Below are 18,244 nucleotides of genomic sequence, written 5' to 3' on the forward strand. Positions count from 1 at the left end.
GACTAATGGGAAGCCAGATTCGGGAGAAAAGAGTGCTCAGTCCAACAGGTGATGGAAGTCGTGATAAAACCTCATACAAGCACTGGTTTCGTGGTGTGGGGAAAGCAGGCAGGGATTTCCCCCCCTCCAACACTCCTACAATGCTAGAACTTGGGATCTCCTCTCACCCCCAAATTTGCCAGGAAATTTGGGGCAGACGGAAGAAAAGACCACTTCACACAAGACAGGATTTGTTCTGCTGGTTTCCTCAAGCACATGGCATTCCTTGATAAACATGGGAGGACTGGAGGGAATAAAAGGTACGGGGGCTGGGGGCGAGCTGGTAGGGACAAGACAACCAGTAAACAGGAGGGGGAGCCAGGAAATGGGGGAAGCCCCCAATACCTTGTACAGCCCACACCCCAAAGAACCAGCTTAATGGATTGCCCCAGTCCTCAAACACACATACTTGTCAGCTTTTCTCTATGACTGCGACAAGGACTAGAAACATTAATAATAAAACTGGGGAGTCCTAAGATACCAAATACAATCTTATAGGAGTACAGCCTTTTAAAGTTCCCCGAAGCCCTTTAAATACACCTGGATGTGGCGTGAGTCACTGGCCTGAACTGCCCAACGGACCCTATTTCGGACTCTTCTTCCTTGAGAAGATCCGGGCATTTTTTCGGCTTCCCTTTGGACCCCCAAGCCTCGTGGGTTGGGCATTCAAGGGAAATTGCAGCCCCAAACCCCTCTCCTACCTTTCTTGTGTGTGTGTGAGTGAGAAAGCTTTCCACCTTAGTTGTGACCTAGGGAAGCAACAAGGCTAGCAAAATGCAGCAGCCGAGGAGAACCACATCAAAATTGTTCCGTCCCCTGACAGTGCCAGATTCCACGGGGGTCTGTCCCTCTGCATTTTCTCTGCTTGGATGCTCCCGGGCTGGGGAGACTTTTATTTTATTAGCATGGAGGCAATAAGAGCCCTCAAGACTTCCAGGCCGAAGACTTCGCTTCGCCTCGTCTCAGGCAACAAATTCCAAGCACACACACAAACCTTGCTAATTCCGTCTCTTTGGCAAAGAGCAAAGCGCCATGCCGGGCTGTGTTTGAACATGCTCCAGCTGTTCAGTCATGGCCTTAGAGCGGCTTTAAAGCTTGTCCCGCCACAGGCCGGCACGTGCCCGGCTCCTGACTACACGCACATACACACAAATAAACCGGCCTGCTACTTCTAAACAAGTCCCTCGACTGGGAAACGGCGCTCAGGTGCTGAGCACCGGCCGCAGGTGCCAGCCCTTTTGATTCACCTGTCCTCCTTGGGCTGGTGCTGCTCACGGCGGCGGGGGCAGCATTGCCACACGCCGGCGGGCGCCATTGGCTCGAGCCAACTTTGACGGCTGGCCAAGGCAGCACGCTAAACCTGATGAAGGAAGGCTGGGTGTTCGAAAACCACAGGGGAGGATTAAACAGCACAAAGGGGGACGAGGAATGCTTTGGCTCCCGTTTTCTCAGCTAGATCCTAGTAGTAGGAAAGGAAAACGCTTCTTCTTTTTTGAATGTTGTTCTTTGTCTGGCAAGCGGCAGGTGCTGCCGCTCAGAAATGCCGAAAGCCACGGATGTAGCTGGTTCTCTTCCTCTCCATGTTATCCTCACTACAACCCTGTGAGGAGAATCAGTGAGTGGCCCAAAGTCACATGGCCGAGTGGGGACTAGAAATCGGATCTCCCCAGCCTCAGTCCAATGCTCTAACCCAGCCTTCCTCAACCTGGGGCGCTCCAGATGTGTTGGACTACAACTCCCAGAATGCCCCAGCCAGCTCTGCTGGCTGGGGCATTCTGGGAGATGCAGTCCAACACACCTGGAGCGCTCCAGGTTGAGGAAGGCTGCTCTAACCACTACACCACATAAGGCCGCTTCCCATGTTCTAAATTTGCAATTCTGCAAATCCTGGAGTCTCCCCAAACACGCGGACAGGCGCCTCCCTGTCATTTCTCAGCGGCTGGTTTCTGTCGGCACGCTGCACCTTGACTTCACTATTCTAGGAGAAGTAAAATCTAGAAATAGTAGGGGGGGGGGAAACAGAAACCTTTTGATCTCATTTGCGATATTGAGTTTTAAAATTACTCACTTAAACACACAGCAAGCAAGTTCACACCAAAGCGGCGAGTCAAAACCCCACACGGTTATTTTTCTCATTTTGGTGGTGACGCTTGAAGGAGACGCGGCTGTTGACAGAATACTCAGAACGTTCCTGAAACCTACCATTGACTAGAGTACTTAAGGTTGTTCCTTTTTTAAAAAGCCAGATCCCCAAAGCACGGATCCCCAAAGCCAGCCCGGGGGTGTGTGTGGGGTGTGTGTGGAGACAAAGGTCCTCTCTACCCGCCCGATAATGAAGCCGAAGCCGAGCGCATCTCAACCGTGCTGTGCCGGAGGCACTTTGGGGGCAGAGAGGGGACTTACATAACAAGTTACACAACGCTGCCCATTAAAATGGCATTTCTCTCTCTGGGCGCCTCTCCGTCATTTGAAGAATACCGAAGGCAGGGAAAGTTCAATTAAACCCTGGGATGTGGGGGTGCGAAAGAGGAGCATCAGAGGAATCGGAGCAGGGCCATGTGCTGTAGTTTAAGAGGGAGATTGGAACCGTAACTCTGGAGTTGTGGATTATGGTGAGCCAAAGAATATTGTCAACGTAACACCAGTGGACATCGTACTTTTTTTTTTACTAAGCGGGGGTGGGTGGGGGGCTGCTACAAATGTTTTGACAAAGGGGGAACCACAAAGGAAGCCTTGTCCACAAGGTCACCGGCCTGCAAATTTTTTTTTAAATGTGCTACTTGCTGGAAACTGGCAGGAAAAGGGGTAAAGCCCAGAGAGCCCTGTAAACCGCCCAGAGAGCCCTGGCTATGGGAGCGGTATATAAGTTTAATAAATAAATAAATAAATAAATAAATAAATAAATAATAAAGAGCTGTATTTTTATAGCTTCCCACCTCTAGAACCTTGCTTGGATTCTTCGCTGGGCAGAGGTAGGATGGGACGCTCCATCCCGCCCCCGCCAGCCAGCTCTTCCATCTACATGTCACAACACATACTCGCCTACATGGAATGCCTGGTCACCCATGGCGAACAGGCTGGTGCTTAAATACAAGGCTGCACAGGGGGGAGAGGGGAGAGTAAGAGGGGCCAAATACGAGCAACTGCAGTTACGCTTTTGGTTCGTTCCACTTGGAGACATTTTCCTCCCTCTCTCATCCCATGAAGCTGATGGGTGGGAGATTCAGGACAGGCAAAAGGCAGGGCTTCTTCGCCCAGCGCAGAGTCAAACTATGGAATCCGCGCCCACAAAACGTAGCGATGGCCATCGATTCGGGGGGTTTAAAAGGGGGTTGGACAAATTCCTGGAGGAGGCGGCTATCAGTGGCATCTAGTCTTGATGCCTCTGTGCTATCTCCAGTAATTAGAGACAGCGGGCCTATGTACACCAGCTGCTGGGGAATATGGACGGGAGGGTGCAGTTGCACTCACGTCCTGCTCGTGGTTTTCCCGTGGGCAGCTGGGCAGCCACTGTGTGAACAGAACGCTGGACCAGAAGGTCTGATCCAGCATAGCCCTTGTGTTCTTATTGGGAGGGGGGGACGAAGCCATAGGGTTCACAGAAAAGGTTGGCTTCGACAGATTCCTCAGAGCGTGGGTCTGAGAACAACAGCACCTCCAGACGGACACTCCTTTGCGCCATTTTTTCACCACCACCCCACTTCCTAAGTCTTGCTTGGGCCTTTCTGTCCGATCCACCTCACTCTCGTAACCAAATCCAGCCGAAACGCATATTTTTAGCCCAGTGCTGGCATCCCACCACCGCCACTTCATCTCTGATAATCACTGACAAAGAAACACTGGACAGAAAGTGCTGGCGTCCCCCCCCCCCATGACCCGCTTATGGTCAGGTCATTTCTCCGCCAGAACTGAGAATGGACGGTACACCAGGCACACCTATTAGAATAACATCCCCATGGGAGGACCCAGCCCTGTTTACCTTTGCTCATGTTAGAGGTGGCTTCGGCGAGCGTCTTTTTTTTAAAATAAAACGTCGGCGTCCAGGAAACAGGCCCGCCCTAACCTTTGTGGCTTGGGTGGAGCTGCCCTGAAGCTCTCTCCAGGGAAGGCACATATTGGGAAAGTGGCCAAGAGTCAGAGGAAGAAGGTGGGGGACGGATGGACTGCGGGATCTACACAGTACAGCCCGACGGAGGGGGACGCTTCTCTTTGAGCCACACTTCACGCTCGAAGCGGCCGGAGGTTTGGAAGCAGAGGCAGCAGGCAGCAACCCTTTCGCTCCCTTGGAAATATCTCAATGACGGGGCTTATCGTGGCACGCATTCATGAAGGGCGACAGCAGCATCCGAAAGCCGGCGGAGAACCTCCTCCGCCGGCCAGGGCAACGCTCGCTGACTCACGGGCTTCGTTATCTTCGATGCCGCCCATCGGGGTGGCCGGAGGAAGCCAAACACTTTTATTTGTCAGAGAATGTTTTCTTGCTCTCTCCTCCCACTGGAAGCGGCAGCAATTAAAGTATCTCAAGCTCGAAGGCTGTAGCGGAGAGTGGTCTTCTCTCGCACGGAAAGGAATGGGAAGATGGGAAGGTCAGCTTAGCCGTCTCCTGCCTCCTGCCGCCCCCCCCCCCCCCGGTATCAACGAGGAGAACTCGATTTGTCACCCCCAAGCGGAACGTTAAAACAAGATTCCTTCCTTTCCCTCCCTTTCAATTCTCCGTCAAAAGAGTGATAATAGTAAATTGAGCATTTAATACGGCGCTTTCCAAGCGTTCGAAGCACGGCGCAGTCTGGCCGCCATGGCTCTCCCTGGGGTCTCAGGCCTCCTTCTCAGCTCATCCTCAGGGGTCTTTCTCTGTGAGCCCCTGCCAAAGGAAGCAGGATCAGGGCCTTCTCCGCTGTGGCACCCCGGCTGCGGAATGAGCTCCCTAAGGAGGTTTGCCTGGCACCCGCACTATATTCTTTTAGGCGCCAGGTGAAGACCTTTTTATTCTCCCAGCATTTTAACAGTCTATAAATAAATTTCAACTTGGTGTTTTAAATCTGTAATTTTGCATTGCTGCTCTTTTTATCTGGTTGAGCTTTTAATATTGTGTTTTATATTATGGTTTTATACTTTGAATGGTTTTAGTTTTTGTGAACCGCCCAGAGAGCTTCGGCTATTGGACGGTATAGAAATGCAATCAATCAATCAATCAATCAATATACCTGGATTCAATGTAGTTCGGTTCCCCCACAGCAAGGGAACCTGTGGCCTTCCAGACATTGCTCAACCCCAACACCCATCAGTCCAGCTACCGTAGCCAGGGATGATGGGAGTTGTAGTCCAGCAACGTCTGGAGGACCACAAGGCTTCCCCTGTCACTGTCCTATAGGGCTGAGTGATGAGGTTGGGGGTCAGTGTGCCAGAAATGGCTCTTCTAGTCCTGAGCTGAAGAGGGTACCTTTCACCTCCCCCTTACTGTGCTGTATAGGAGAGTTCAAGGGGTGGGTGGGCGGAATTGGGGCTCAGGGGTGCATGCCTCACAGCTCACATATCCCCAACACAATTCCAGGACAGTTTCCGCAGCAAAGGAGGCATGCCTCAAGGTGTTGGAGACGGCCACTTGGCTTAACTGGCTCTAGAAGGGGATGGGGCAAAATTGTGGCTACTACCAACGGCCACGAGTCACGGCGGCTCCGTGCAACCTTCAGGGGCAGAGGCAGTGTGCCTCTAAATTACCAGCTGCTAGGAAGCAAGAGCCAGGGAGAGGCTATTCCCTCCCAGCCCTGCTTCTGGACCTCTTTCTGGGGTGGGAAACAGGACGTCGAGCGAGAAGGGACCCTTGGCCTCATCCAGCAGGGATCTTCTTTTGGGAGGGAATGGGATTAGTTTGGCTCAGAGGAAGCACTTATCTGAATAAATTCCCACTGCAGACTCTTAAGGAGTCTGTGTGCCTAAAAACTTGTAGCATCCTGGATTGGGGGGGGGCATGCGCTCACGTATGCGCAACTCATGCACACTTCCCTAACCCTGCCCCCTTTTTAAAAGATGGAGAAGCCAATCCAACCCTTTTTTAACAAACAAACAAACATAGACACCTGTCAGGCACTCTCCACCCTCCCGGGGTCACACCTTTCTTTTAATTTATCTAGGCAGAAAACACCGCCTTGCTTGGGCCAGCTCCGTTTCACCAGCTGGTGGGCACGGGACCACCGATGCCACACCGGGACAGAAGACGAAAACGGAGCCGGGCACTTAGAAATGCAGCACCTTCAGGCGCGGGATGGGCAAAGCAAGCTGCCCAGGCCAGTCCCTCCCTACAGAAAAGAACAAAAGAGAGACTGAAAGAACTGGGCATGTTTAGCCTGGAGAAGAGAAGATTGAGGGGAGACATGAGAGCACTCTTCAAATACTTCAAAGGTTGTCACGCAGAGGAGGGCCAGGATCTCTTCTCGATCCTTCCAGAGTGCAGGACACGGAATAACGGGCTCAAGTTAAAGGAAGCCAGATTCCAGCTGGACATCAGGAAAAACTTCCTGACTGTTAGAGCAGTGCAACAATGGAATCAGTTACCTAGAGAGGTGGTGGGCTCTCCCACACTAGAGGCCTTCAAGAGGCAGCTGGACAAGCATCTGTTGGGGATGCTTTAGGGTGGATTCCTGCATTGAGCAGGGGGTTGGACTCGATGGCCTTGTAGGCCCCTTCCAACTCTGCTATTCTATGATTCTATGATTCTATGAATCCTTTGACCCTTTCTCCCAAGTCATCGGCTTCAAGCTGGCCAGCTTAGCAAAAGGCGAAAATACAAACCTTGCACCGTTTACTTTTTCGGCCTGCTTCTCATCCCCCCCCCCCCTGGAAAATGGAGTCCTTTTCCCTCTTGGAAAACCCCCAACAACCTTTGCAACTCAGGCTTGGATTTCAAGGCGTGTGGCTGGAAGCCGGGAATCTAAAAAGAACCCCGTGTTGCCGGGGGCTGTTTACCTGTCGCCAAGGCAACAGGGTGATGTCATTGCCTTTCGCCGGAATAGCACACAATTTGCAGGGGCTTTGGGGAACAGCGCTGACAACCACCACCCACTCAGGGGTTCACGAGCTCAGACCCAAGGCACGCCGGAGGTTTCTTTTTAAAGGAAGTGCCAGCTTTCTCTGAATCGTCGCGCCAATAACAAACTCGGTTGCTGAGTGCCACCAGAAGCGGAAACGGGGCCACTGAAAAACAAGCCGGAGCGGTGGTGATCATGTCTGCGGGCAACCCTGAGTGTTTGAGGAAGTACAGAAAGAGACCCTGAAGCTGCAAAATGCGGAGGGCCGGTTAGAAGACAGAAATGGAAAACCAGATGGGACAGAATCATTGGTGCAGCGAGGTCATTTTAGATCCTGGACGTGATGAACTTCTGGGGGCCTCCTTTAGAAAGTCATGTGTAGGACTTCAGTTGTGAAGCATACAGCTGCCATTTCCCTTCTCCACCCCGCCCGTTCCATGCTGCACAACTGCTTCTATATTCGTGATGACGTTAAAGCAAAACCTCCCCAACACAAATACGTTTGAGCACGTGCGTTTTTGCATGGGGAACTCGTTCAAAAACAACGGGAGTGGGTTTTGCTGCCCTGACGCTTTGGAATAAGCACCATTTTGTGGTGGGAAAGGATAATATAGAGATTTTAAAGTTAATAAATAGTCATAGAACGAGCAGCTGTAACCATGTATGCGTCCGGTCGGCTGTCCCCTTAAGCGCTCGAGTGAGTTGGGTTCCTGGTGGAAATTCAAAAAAAGAACTTGTGTCTATGTGTTGATATAGGACTATTGCAACTTCCCCGAACATGTTGACCTCCAGATGTTTTGAATGGCAATTCCCAGAACTCCTAACCATTCCCCAAGCTGGCTGGGGCTCACAGGGGTTGAGGGCCAAAACATCTGGAGGGCACCAGGTTGGGGAAGGGCTGGACTATCGGATGCTCACGTAAACTAAAGAACAAACTCATTTGTTAGAATTCGGAATCATCCTAATGAAACTGATGGGTAGGAAACTCAAGGCAGACAGACGAAAGAGGGGGGGAGGAGGAGGAATCCCCTGAGGAAAAGACTGAATGAATTGGATGTGTTCATCAAGTGGAGAACAGAAGAAGAGAACAGTGGAGAAGAGAAGACTGAGCGGGTATAATAGCACTTTTCTCTCACACAAGAGGGCAAAATAGTATACTCTGGAGGAGCAGAGGGCAAGAAAAGAAACCTTGTAGGCTTAAGTTACGGGGGTGGGGGAGAGATTTTGGTTGAATATTAGGAGGAACACCTTGACAAAAAGAGAACTTCAACAATGGAACCAGTTAGCTAAGAATGGGCTCTCCGTCATGGGAGGTCTTCTGGTGGAAGCTGGCCAGCCACCTGTTCCAGATGTTCTTGTTATGGCTTTCCTGCATCAAACAGCAGGAAGGACAAGATGGCCCGTAAGACTCCCTGCGACTCCGTGGCTTCTTGACACGGGACGTAAGTGATGGGATTTGCTGCCAGTGAACGCCAGCTGCTGGGGAGGAACAACAGGAAAGGGCTATTTCCTTCATGTCTTGCTTGCAATTTTCCCAGAAGCATCTGTTGGCCACCGTGGGAAAAGGGATGCCGCACTGGATGGGGCTTTGGGTCTGTCCAGCAAGGGCTCTCTGTAGGCTCAACTAGCAAGTGGAACCGGCTTCGCACAGGCTGGAATAGCCCTTAGTCTCCAGGTGAACTTATGCATCTGTCAGGGTTGGACACATGGCGCCCACTCTGTATGCATGAAGTCATGCACCCCTAGGCACAGTCCCTAGCGTGGTGCACCTGTATACGCCCTGGGAAGGGGTCGGTCTACTCCATTCACCTGAGAAAGGGCTGCCTCACAGGTATAACACTGTCCCTAGGCCTACTTATTCCCGCCTGGCTTCAAACTGAATTAACTGAAAAGCTATGCGCTGGTTAAGGAAGTCTACTTCTAGTGGCTGAAGATGTTTCTGCAGATTCCAACCACATGGACACATTTAAATAAATTAAAGTGATTCTAAAATAAAATCACTCCAAGGTGCACAACCCTAAGGTAGCCCTGAATATGCATGCCAAGTTTCAGGGGTCTAGTTTTCACAGTCTTGGAGCTATGACGCTGACACGAATCCCGTTTTATTTTTAGAGGTCGCCACGCACGGACGCAAACTAGGCCACACTGGCTCCTGCTGCTGTTGCATAAATGGGTTCCTGACCTCAAGTGTAAGGAACCAGAGGCCTTGAACAGGAGGCTCTGGTGGATGGGCCCAGGTGCTTAACTCTTTGGGCTGCTCCAGCTTGACTGATGACGGAGCACTTGTCCAAGCTTTGCACCACTTCAGCACCGCTGCTGTGGATGGCCAAAGCTGAGTTGGCACAAGGGGAAGCACCAGGACTGCACCAGGTCCTATCCAGTTCTGAGCACGGCCTGGCTTCTCAGACCACCTGGCCCAGTTTGACCATCAGCCTTGCCTACTTCTTGATGGCCCCAACTGAACGGCCAGTCGTGACGTTTTCGGGGCTAGAGAATTCCCAGGTGCCTGGCCGCTCCGGCACTTTAAAAAAGGTGGTGCTAGAGCATAGGAACGTAATGAATTTTCCAGGTCTGGCAGCAGACATTATGCTGCGGACATAAACATCCTTGCTATCGGATATACCTGTAAAGGCACAAGCAATAGCAGGCGTGCAGGCGTGCTTGTAAGTGAATTCAAAACGAGTCTTGCATAAGCACACAAGCTTCGGCGCCAGGGGCTACAACCTCCCTCTCTTTCCTAATTGCATTTTAGAGGGGGGGAAAGAGGAACCGACGTTCAGAAAAACGAGCTAGTTCTTCATATCTCTGACCAAGCCGGCTGTACCCACAGGCAGAAGAACTGATACTCCGTTGTAGGAGTAAAAAAAATAAATCCAATGCTTTGCTGAATGATCCCATTGTGGCCAGCTAGAGGCCCGCACTTGGGTAAAGAAAATGTTAGGGTTACGAAGGAAGGATGGAACCTCATTTCTCCCCTGGGGAGAGGCTGTGAAGGTGAACTCACTGGCGGCACCGATTTGGAGAAGCAGGAGGTCTGGATTAAACCTCAGAGGGAGAAGGAAAGCTACATGCCTCTTGGCAGGAGGAAGGAGACAAGGGCTGGAGCGGCAAGTGAGAGAGGAAGAAGAAGATGGCCCAGGAGGGCTGAGCAGGCCGCCGAGGGAAAGATGGGTGGAGGAGGCAGAGGGAGGAGAGAAAAGAGGTTGATAAGGGAAGGGCAACCTTGCAAGAAGCGGGGGTTAGGGGGGGAAACTCACATAACGCCTAAGTGTGGAGGATCTGTGCGCTCTTATTTTTTGGTGGGAAGGGGAATAAAGAAGTCATGGAGGATAAGGAACATAGCAAAGCAGAGAAGTCGTGGAGGTTAAGGAATGTCCTCAAGCTACATGTTTAGCTTGCGGGGAAAGGGAGTAAGGGGAGACAAGATAAACCGGCCAGAGAGCTTCGGCTACGGGGCGGTATATAAGTTTAATTAATAGAGGGGTACAAAATGATGACTGGTATGGAGAAAGTGGACAGGGAGACATTTTTCTCCCTCTCTCGTAATACTAGAATCCAGGGATGTCGTCCCATGAAGCTGATGGGTGGGAGATTCAAGACAGATCAAAGGAAGGACTTCTTCACACAGCGCAGAGTTAAAGCTACGGGATTCGCTTGCATAAGATGCAGTGATGGCCGCCACTTTGGATGGCTTGAAAAGAGGGTTGGACAAATTCATGGAGGAGGAGGTTATCAATGGCTACTAGTCTTGATGGCTACAGGCTACCTCCAGGATCAGAGACACTGTGCCTATGCACCCCCAGTTGTTGGGGAACATGGGCGGGAGGGTGCTGTTGCACTCATATCCTGCTCGTGGGTCTCCTGTTGACAGCTGGTGGGCCACTGTGTGAACAGAAAGCTGGACTGGGTGGAGCCTTGGACTGATCCAGCACGGCTCTTTTTATGCCCTAACCAAATCAGCCCATTGGTCTATCTACATGGATCCAGTAGGGTCTACACTGATTTGCAGCGGCTCCCCAGAGTCTCGTGTGGCGAAGAATGGTAAGCAGCCGTTACTGCAGCCAAAACTCTCCCCACAGCCTGAGTTTGATCCCAGCGGAAGCTGGTTCTCAGGCAGCCGGCTCAGGTTGACTCAGCCTTCCATCCTTCCGAGGTCAGTAAAATGAGTACCCAGCTAGCTGGGGGAAAGGTAATAGCGACTGGGGAAAGCAACGGCAAACCACCCCGCTACAAAGTCTGCCAAGAAAACATCAGCGAAAGCAAGTGTCCCTCTAGGAGTCAGCAATGACTCAAGTGCTTGCACGAGAGGTTCCTTTCCCTTCCTTTTCCCCAGGGTTTCAGGCCATAAATCTCTCTGCCTGAAACCCTGAAAAGCCGTTGCCAGTTACAGCGGGCAACATTGAGTTAAGCAGGAGCAAAGCTCTGGCTGCCACGTAAAGCGGCTTCGTAGGTTCCCCATAACCATGGTGATGTAGAACATTCTTAAAAATCCATTTACATAGCATCCTTTGCTGTACAATTGCTTAATCTCTGTTTGCCCTCCCAACACCCGCGCGCCTGCGGAAGAGGCCGCTATTACAACACAGCTAAAAAACAAAGGAAGTGGTTTTATGAAACAAGTTAGATGCCCACGATTTTCCTGAAGGGCCCCCTGGAAACTGAAATGGTCTCAGTGCCAAGGTTTCTGTTGTCGGGGCTCCCACACGAGTATGTCCCCGGTGAGCATCGTTCGTATTACCTCCAGCTTTACAATGCAGCTTGCAAATTTGTGGGAGGCTTTGAAAGAAGAGGAAGGTGTGGCGCCCTATGGAGGTAGCAAGATGGGACGGGCAGAGCTGTTTCGAAGGCAGCAAAAGGCCAAGTGTATTTCTTCGATTCTAAGACGCAGTTTTCCCCCCATATAAACATCTCTAAAAACGGGGTGCGTCTTAGAATCGCAGGTCATTTATTATTTCTTCGAATCAAAGCTTTTTTTTCTGTTGGTGGTACTGAAATTAGTGTGCGTCTCACAATTGATGGCGTCTTAGAATCGAAGAAATACGGTACTAGGAAAACGCAGACAGATGACTTAAAAATGTTTTTTTAACAATACTATAAGTTGTCACAAAGAATTCCAGGTCAAATTAACAAGGAGATAGCTATATCCAGAGGAGGCTGGTGGCGAATCCACTCCGGGGGTCAGCCAGAACCAGTTAGAACTCTAAAGGCCAAGTTCCGGGCGAAGTATAAAGTGTTGGTTATCACCTTTAAAGCCCTACAGGGTTTGGGTCCAGGCTACCTGTGAGATCGCCTTCTCCCGTACAATCCGCCCTGCACACTCAGGTCCTCTGGGAAGAATCTACTTCAGCTAGCAAGAACTAGATTAACAACTGTTACCCAGAGGACCTTCTCTTCTGCTGCTTCCAGACTGTGGAACGGCCTGCCGGAGGAGACTCGTCAGCTTGACAGTCTTTAAGCATTCAAGAAAGCTATCAAGACTGATCTCTTCCGGCAGGCCTATCCAGTGGGATTTTAGGATATTTTAGTATGTTTTTAGGATGTTTTTAAACAGTGTATACCGTGTTTTTGAACAGTATTTTATGTTTGTTGTTCTCCGCCTCGATTCAATCGGAGAAGCGGGTAAGAAACATAGTAGTAGTAGTAGTAGTAGTAGTAGTAGTAGTAGTCGTTGTCCTGATGGCTATATCCTCCCTCCAGTATCGGAGGCAATAGGCCTATGGACACCAGTTGCTGGGGAACATGGGTGGGGGAGGGTGCTGTTGCACTCATGTCCTACTCGTGGGTCTCCCATGGGCAGCTAGTTGGTCACTGTGTGTAGAGATTGGTGGACTAGATAGACCTTAAAAGCTCCAGTAGGGCTTTTCTGATGTTCTTAGATGTATTTCTTCTCCATCTCTAGTTATGGGCAGTCTTTGAACAGCAACTCAGACGCAGACAGGGAGGAGGAGCCAGATTGGGGGAATCAAATATGAGCCATAGAGACTCTGGAATCAATCCCTGCTAGTGAGTCCAGACCTGACAGGTGGAACCCTCTGGAACTCAGGACCAGCAACCCAGGAAACAATACTCCATACTCCTTGTTCACCAGCCTCCACTGCCTAGAGGAATCATGGAGCCAGGCAGGGCAAGTCCATATCCAGTTGCAAATGGTGCCTTTCCCCCCCACCCCAGCCGCTATGAAAATCCCTGTGTATTTTCATGTGTATTTTTTCCAAATGTACACAGCAATTGTGCACATTTTTGAAATGTACGCAATTCTCCTCCCATTGTCTAAAGCGTTATTTGTGCACATTTTTTCAGAAGTATACTTTTTCCCCCGCACCTATTTTTCAAATGTACACAAGGTGTCAAACACATTTTTATTTCTGGTCCACAAATCACATCGTACATTTTCCAAGCTTGCAGAGAGATTGCATCTAAGTCTATTTTCGGTCTGGAAGATGCAACCTGGGTAAATCCTGATGAAAAAATAAACGGATTTCTCACACGTCCCTAGTATGCAAAGCATATGCTCTACTTTCTGGGCTACCGGCCCCCTCACCCTATGCGTCTTCCGGATGACAGGGCAAAAAATAAGTTTGAACCACACACACACACACACACACACACACACACGTCCAAGTAGACTTGCCACTGGAATTCTCCCTATAGCAAAACTCAAAAGTAAATGCAAAGAGTCAATGAAGGGAGTTTGAATAAGAGCAGAACCATTTTTTCAGAATGAGAGACTGTCTGAAAATGTGTATCAAAAGTGGTAAAAGGTATATTTAAAAATGTGCTTAGGACACGTAAATTAGCTTTTAGGGAATTATTTCTCTCATACGCTTCAGTGGCCCTTGACGAAGAGAAGTCTGTCGAAACTCATTGGGGGCACGAATATATCGAGAATTAAACATTGCAGCTGGCTGCTTTCTTTTCGTTTGAACATCACAACGAAGTCTGTGCTTTTTGTCGATACAGATTAACCTTGCTGTCAGAGAAAGGAAGAATGTGAAGATACCCCTGGGGAATGAACGCTTTGTTTGCCACGTCATTGAGGGCAAGAGCATAAACCAAGCCAAAGCCCACAGCTAATGTACTCGTTTCAGAGCATGTCAACAGCCGATATGTGCGTAGCGTTTGCGCAACAGATCACAAATGCTTAGATATATTATACATTTTCTACAATGCTATTCCTAGAGCTGCGGTGTATTCCCCCCAGAATCCCTCAGGGCCAGGTTAGGGGCCTGTTACATGCTCATATCCCAACAGCTAGCACTCACACAGTGATAGCTCCAGGGGATATGAGAGCATGACAATTAAACTGCTTTCCCCAACTTGTTGCTCTCCCAGTATCCTCCAGCCAGCCATAGCTTTTAGACCAGGCAATGAAACACGTGGGTAAGAGACCATGTAAAACATCTTTATTTGCGAACAATATTGTTCTAATACTGGAGAACCCAGAATTGGCCTTGGGCAAGCCTTGTGCCAGCTCAATCTTACCAGTTGGGTAAGATTAATCTTACCTAATCGGAACGGTTGGAGTATAATCTACAAGAGTCATCAAAAGATGGGAAAACTAAGAAGTTCTCAGTCCAATGGAAGAAGCCTCCTATAAGAGACTTAGGTATATGGATCACTCAAGGCGGATGATCTGCTGGCTTTTAATCATAATAAACTGCTTCAAGAAATGAAATCAGAAACAACAAAGCGGAAGCAATTGGAAAGCTTTTGAATGGGCAGTATGTCAATAGTCAAGATGAATGGGCTACCAGAGATACCGTTTTTCTTTTTCAATATCCCGTTACGCGTGGATAAAGCATTAATCATAAAATGGCAAAAGAGTTGATATCAGATTTTCTTTGGGACGGGAGAAAGCCAAGAATCAGCGCTAAAAACATGGTAGCAACCTACATTGGGAGGAGGGCTGTGATTTCTCATGCATAGATTGGTGCTTCGGCAGCTGGTATCTACATCAGTTGAAGGCCTGGGTACAAAAAGACAGCCTAAATGTGGCAGAACAGGATAAACCTTCAACACGCCCTAAGAACACTTTGTGGCAAAGAAGTGGAATTCTGGAGAAAAGCAGAACTAACAGAAATCCGGAACTTATTATTTATTATTATTTATTTATATAGCACCAGTCAAGAAATGCAGCCACCACAACTCCCTTTTCTGCCGTATTTACAGATAAGGACCATCGTTAACCAATCGACAAGTAAATATGGCTCCCTAGGAGAATGTGCTGATGTTGAAATATTGATCTGATCTGAAAAGCCAAAGGGGGTATAGAGAGAGGCATCTACAAATTAATCGCTAAGCTAGAATCAACAACAAACTGTTATCTGGCCGGGGAAATAACACCAGAAGTATGGAAATGTTCACAGATCATATCTCAGGCAGCATTCAGTATGGATCTCAAAGAAGGCTTTTGCAACCCCCTTTTAGACTGAGAAAAAATCATGTTGGAGAAAGCGATGCGTGTTGGCGCTGAAAATTACCATGCCTTCTGGTCCTATTTAAAAATCATAAGCTAAATGGGAGTTAAGAAACGATGGGATTCCTCTAAATTTATTTATTGCATTTTTATACCAATAGCCGAAGCTCTCTGGGCAGTTCACAAAATCCTCTGAGAGTACTATTTGGTTATGTTACGGGCTTAGTACATAAATTAAGATATTGAAATGGTTATACATTTTTATTTATTATTGCATTTACATCCCACTTTTTTTTCCTGCAAAGAACCCAAGGCTGCATACATAATCCTCCTCTCCACTTTATCATCACAACAACAACCCTGTGAGGTGGGTTGGGCTGAGAGTCTGTGACTGGCCCAAAGTCACCCAGTGGGTTTTCCATGGCCAAGTAGGGACTAGAACCCGGATCTCCCGACTCCCAGTCCAACACTCTAGCCACTACATCACACTGGCTCTCCGAGTATATGTATATATGCTCACAGCAGCCCTGTATAACTATCAACAGGAAGAAAATGGGATCACCACTGCTTAGAGAATGGCTAAACAGGATATGAGACTAAGCTGACAAATCTAACAAAAGTTAGAGATGGGAAACAACAGGAGAATAAGTTTATAGGGGGGAAATGTGTTTGTTTATACCTTATTGGAATAATAAGGTTCAAGATAACATAAGGTACTCTTCGGGATGATCTAACGGTACAATTGAAGATGTATTGCTTACTTAGAGGAATACATATAAATTATAAATGTAAATTGTTTTATATTATGTAAATTATTTATATTTTTTAGAGAAATGTTTTTGTTGGTACGTGCAATTATTAAATAAATAATAAGTTAAAAATACTATAATATCACAACTAAAATAAATATAATGCAACATAATGCAATAAGCAAGCCATGTCTGCACTGACAAACTTCCATTAGAATCTTCAAGATTTCGTTTTTTAATGCCCCGTTCCTTGCTATCTGTGAACCACACGAATGGTAGCGTTTCGCAATACTTTCTATAATGAAAAGAACGCCAAATTTGCACAACAACATTTGCGCAACCCGGACAAGTGCCCTGTACACTGGAGACCAAAGGCAAGATAATGGCCGGAATGGAAGGAGTTTTGAAACGTTTGTTCTAGCATCGATGCAATCTCCTGGTTATGGGGTGTTGGAGGTTAGGAAGTGTTATTGACAGGGAAACCCAAATTTTCACCCTTGAAAACGTGGTTAAAGATTGGAAGCCGGGACAAAAGAGGGTGTGAATTGTGCCTGATTCCAGCAGTACAACATATAAAAAAGGTCCTAGATAACAGCTATAGACATATCCTTAGGCACTTGATATTAGGAAGCAAGAGGGCGGGAGCAGAACGGGCTGACATTTCACTAAGAGGACCTGAAAAGGAACCTCACCAGGCTCATTCTGCTGAAATATCCCTCAATCCAACACAGCTTAACACTCGCACATTTCCCTTTGTTGTGAAACGTCCAGCATGATGGAAGGAGAACGGCCCCTCCGTCTCCCTCTCTCCCTGTGCGACAAGGTCCTTTTCAATCAGATCAAAATGCGTCGCCCGAGGGAGCTTGGGAGCGCCACAACCCTGCTGTCTCCCTAATTAACAGGGAGTGGACCACAGCTGTCCGTAGCCTGGAGACCTGGAAATTATCAGCACAAAGGCAGAGGCCAGGGCTGGTATGCGCAGGACCAAGCTACGAAGAGGCGCATTAACAGAGCCCCTGATGCGTGCAACAGATTTGGCTGCAGTGATGGAATCAGCACAAGCGGACCTGGGCGACAAGCGGAATCACGGAATCGCCATGTCCTTGTGCAGGAACCAAGTGACAAAAGCTTGGATCTCTGGGGCAGATGCATCCGGTGGCCGCCCCTGGGAGGCAAAGCGTTGGAATCGCTGGCCACCATGATCAGGAGAGCAAAGGAAGAAAGGATTGGTGGCTGCAAGACTATAAAGTTGGCCCCAATGGGAGGAAAGTGGGGATTAAGCTTCCCTCCAGGCTGCAAAAAGTCCTGACCTCCCCCAAATCCAGCCCGTCAGTCATGTATTGTGGCTTGCCAGGCTCTTGATGACCCCCCACACAAGGAACAACAACAACAACTTCAGTGTGTGATATACCTCCAACACAGGACAAGTAGGCTGCATTTGGCTCAGGAGATTCCAAGTTGTGCTGGCCTGGACTACGTGGAGTTCCCTCCCCGGACAACAGGAGAGGATTCTTACTCGCCAAAGGCGACTAATGATGGTGGTATTTACAAGCCTGGATAAGCATGCATGCATGCATACACGTGCCATCCAGGCCTTTCTCACAATTGTGACATGGCCAGGCCTTCGAGCGTTATCTGCTCTTGCTATCCTTGCGCTTTCATAGAACAAGTCCACTGTCAGGCTGCTTAAGAAAGAGAAATCATGCATCTTCTCAAGCAAAGTTCCTAATCAGAGGTGCGTGTGTGTGTGTGTGTGTACACACACATATACACACAATGAAATGTTTTATTAAAGCTGCACAGTGCTCATTTGTATACTAACAAGAAAACGGCATGTCTAATCTTCGTCCAAGGCGAGCCCAGGCTCCTTTCTGCTGAGGCAAGCATCCAATTAGCAAGACGATCGTTTGCCTCGGAAGCAGGCGCCGGTTGCACATTTTTAACTTTTCTAACGCCTCGCCAGGCAAAACCATGTTCAGGTGGGGCTGCTACCCCATGCCAGCTTTTGCTTTGAT

At 48.8% G+C, this 18,244-nt stretch overlaps 1 protein-coding gene across 6 annotated transcripts in view; it reads right to left on the minus strand.

Moving 5' to 3' along the window:
- The window catches only part of RAPGEF1 (Rap guanine nucleotide exchange factor 1), a 290,356-nt gene that overhangs the window by 243,128 nt on the left and 28,984 nt on the right, over nt 1-18,244 (minus strand). Inside the window, exon 1 of one of the 6 annotated variants that reach the window (XM_063144703.1) lies at nt 4,019-4,051. The exons of the other annotated variants lie outside the window; for them this stretch is intronic. Coding sequence (XP_063000773.1) covers nt 4,019-4,028 — 10 coding nt within the window. The 5' untranslated portion in view covers nt 4,029-4,051. Of the gene's footprint in view, nt 1-4,018; nt 4,052-18,244 lie in introns of those variants that run through there. 6 annotated transcript variants of the gene reach the window in all.

This window comes from Elgaria multicarinata, chromosome 19 (assembly GCF_023053635.1).
Source record: "Elgaria multicarinata webbii isolate HBS135686 ecotype San Diego chromosome 19, rElgMul1.1.pri, whole genome shotgun sequence".
NCBI lineage: Eukaryota > Metazoa > Chordata > Lepidosauria > Squamata > Anguidae > Elgaria > Elgaria multicarinata.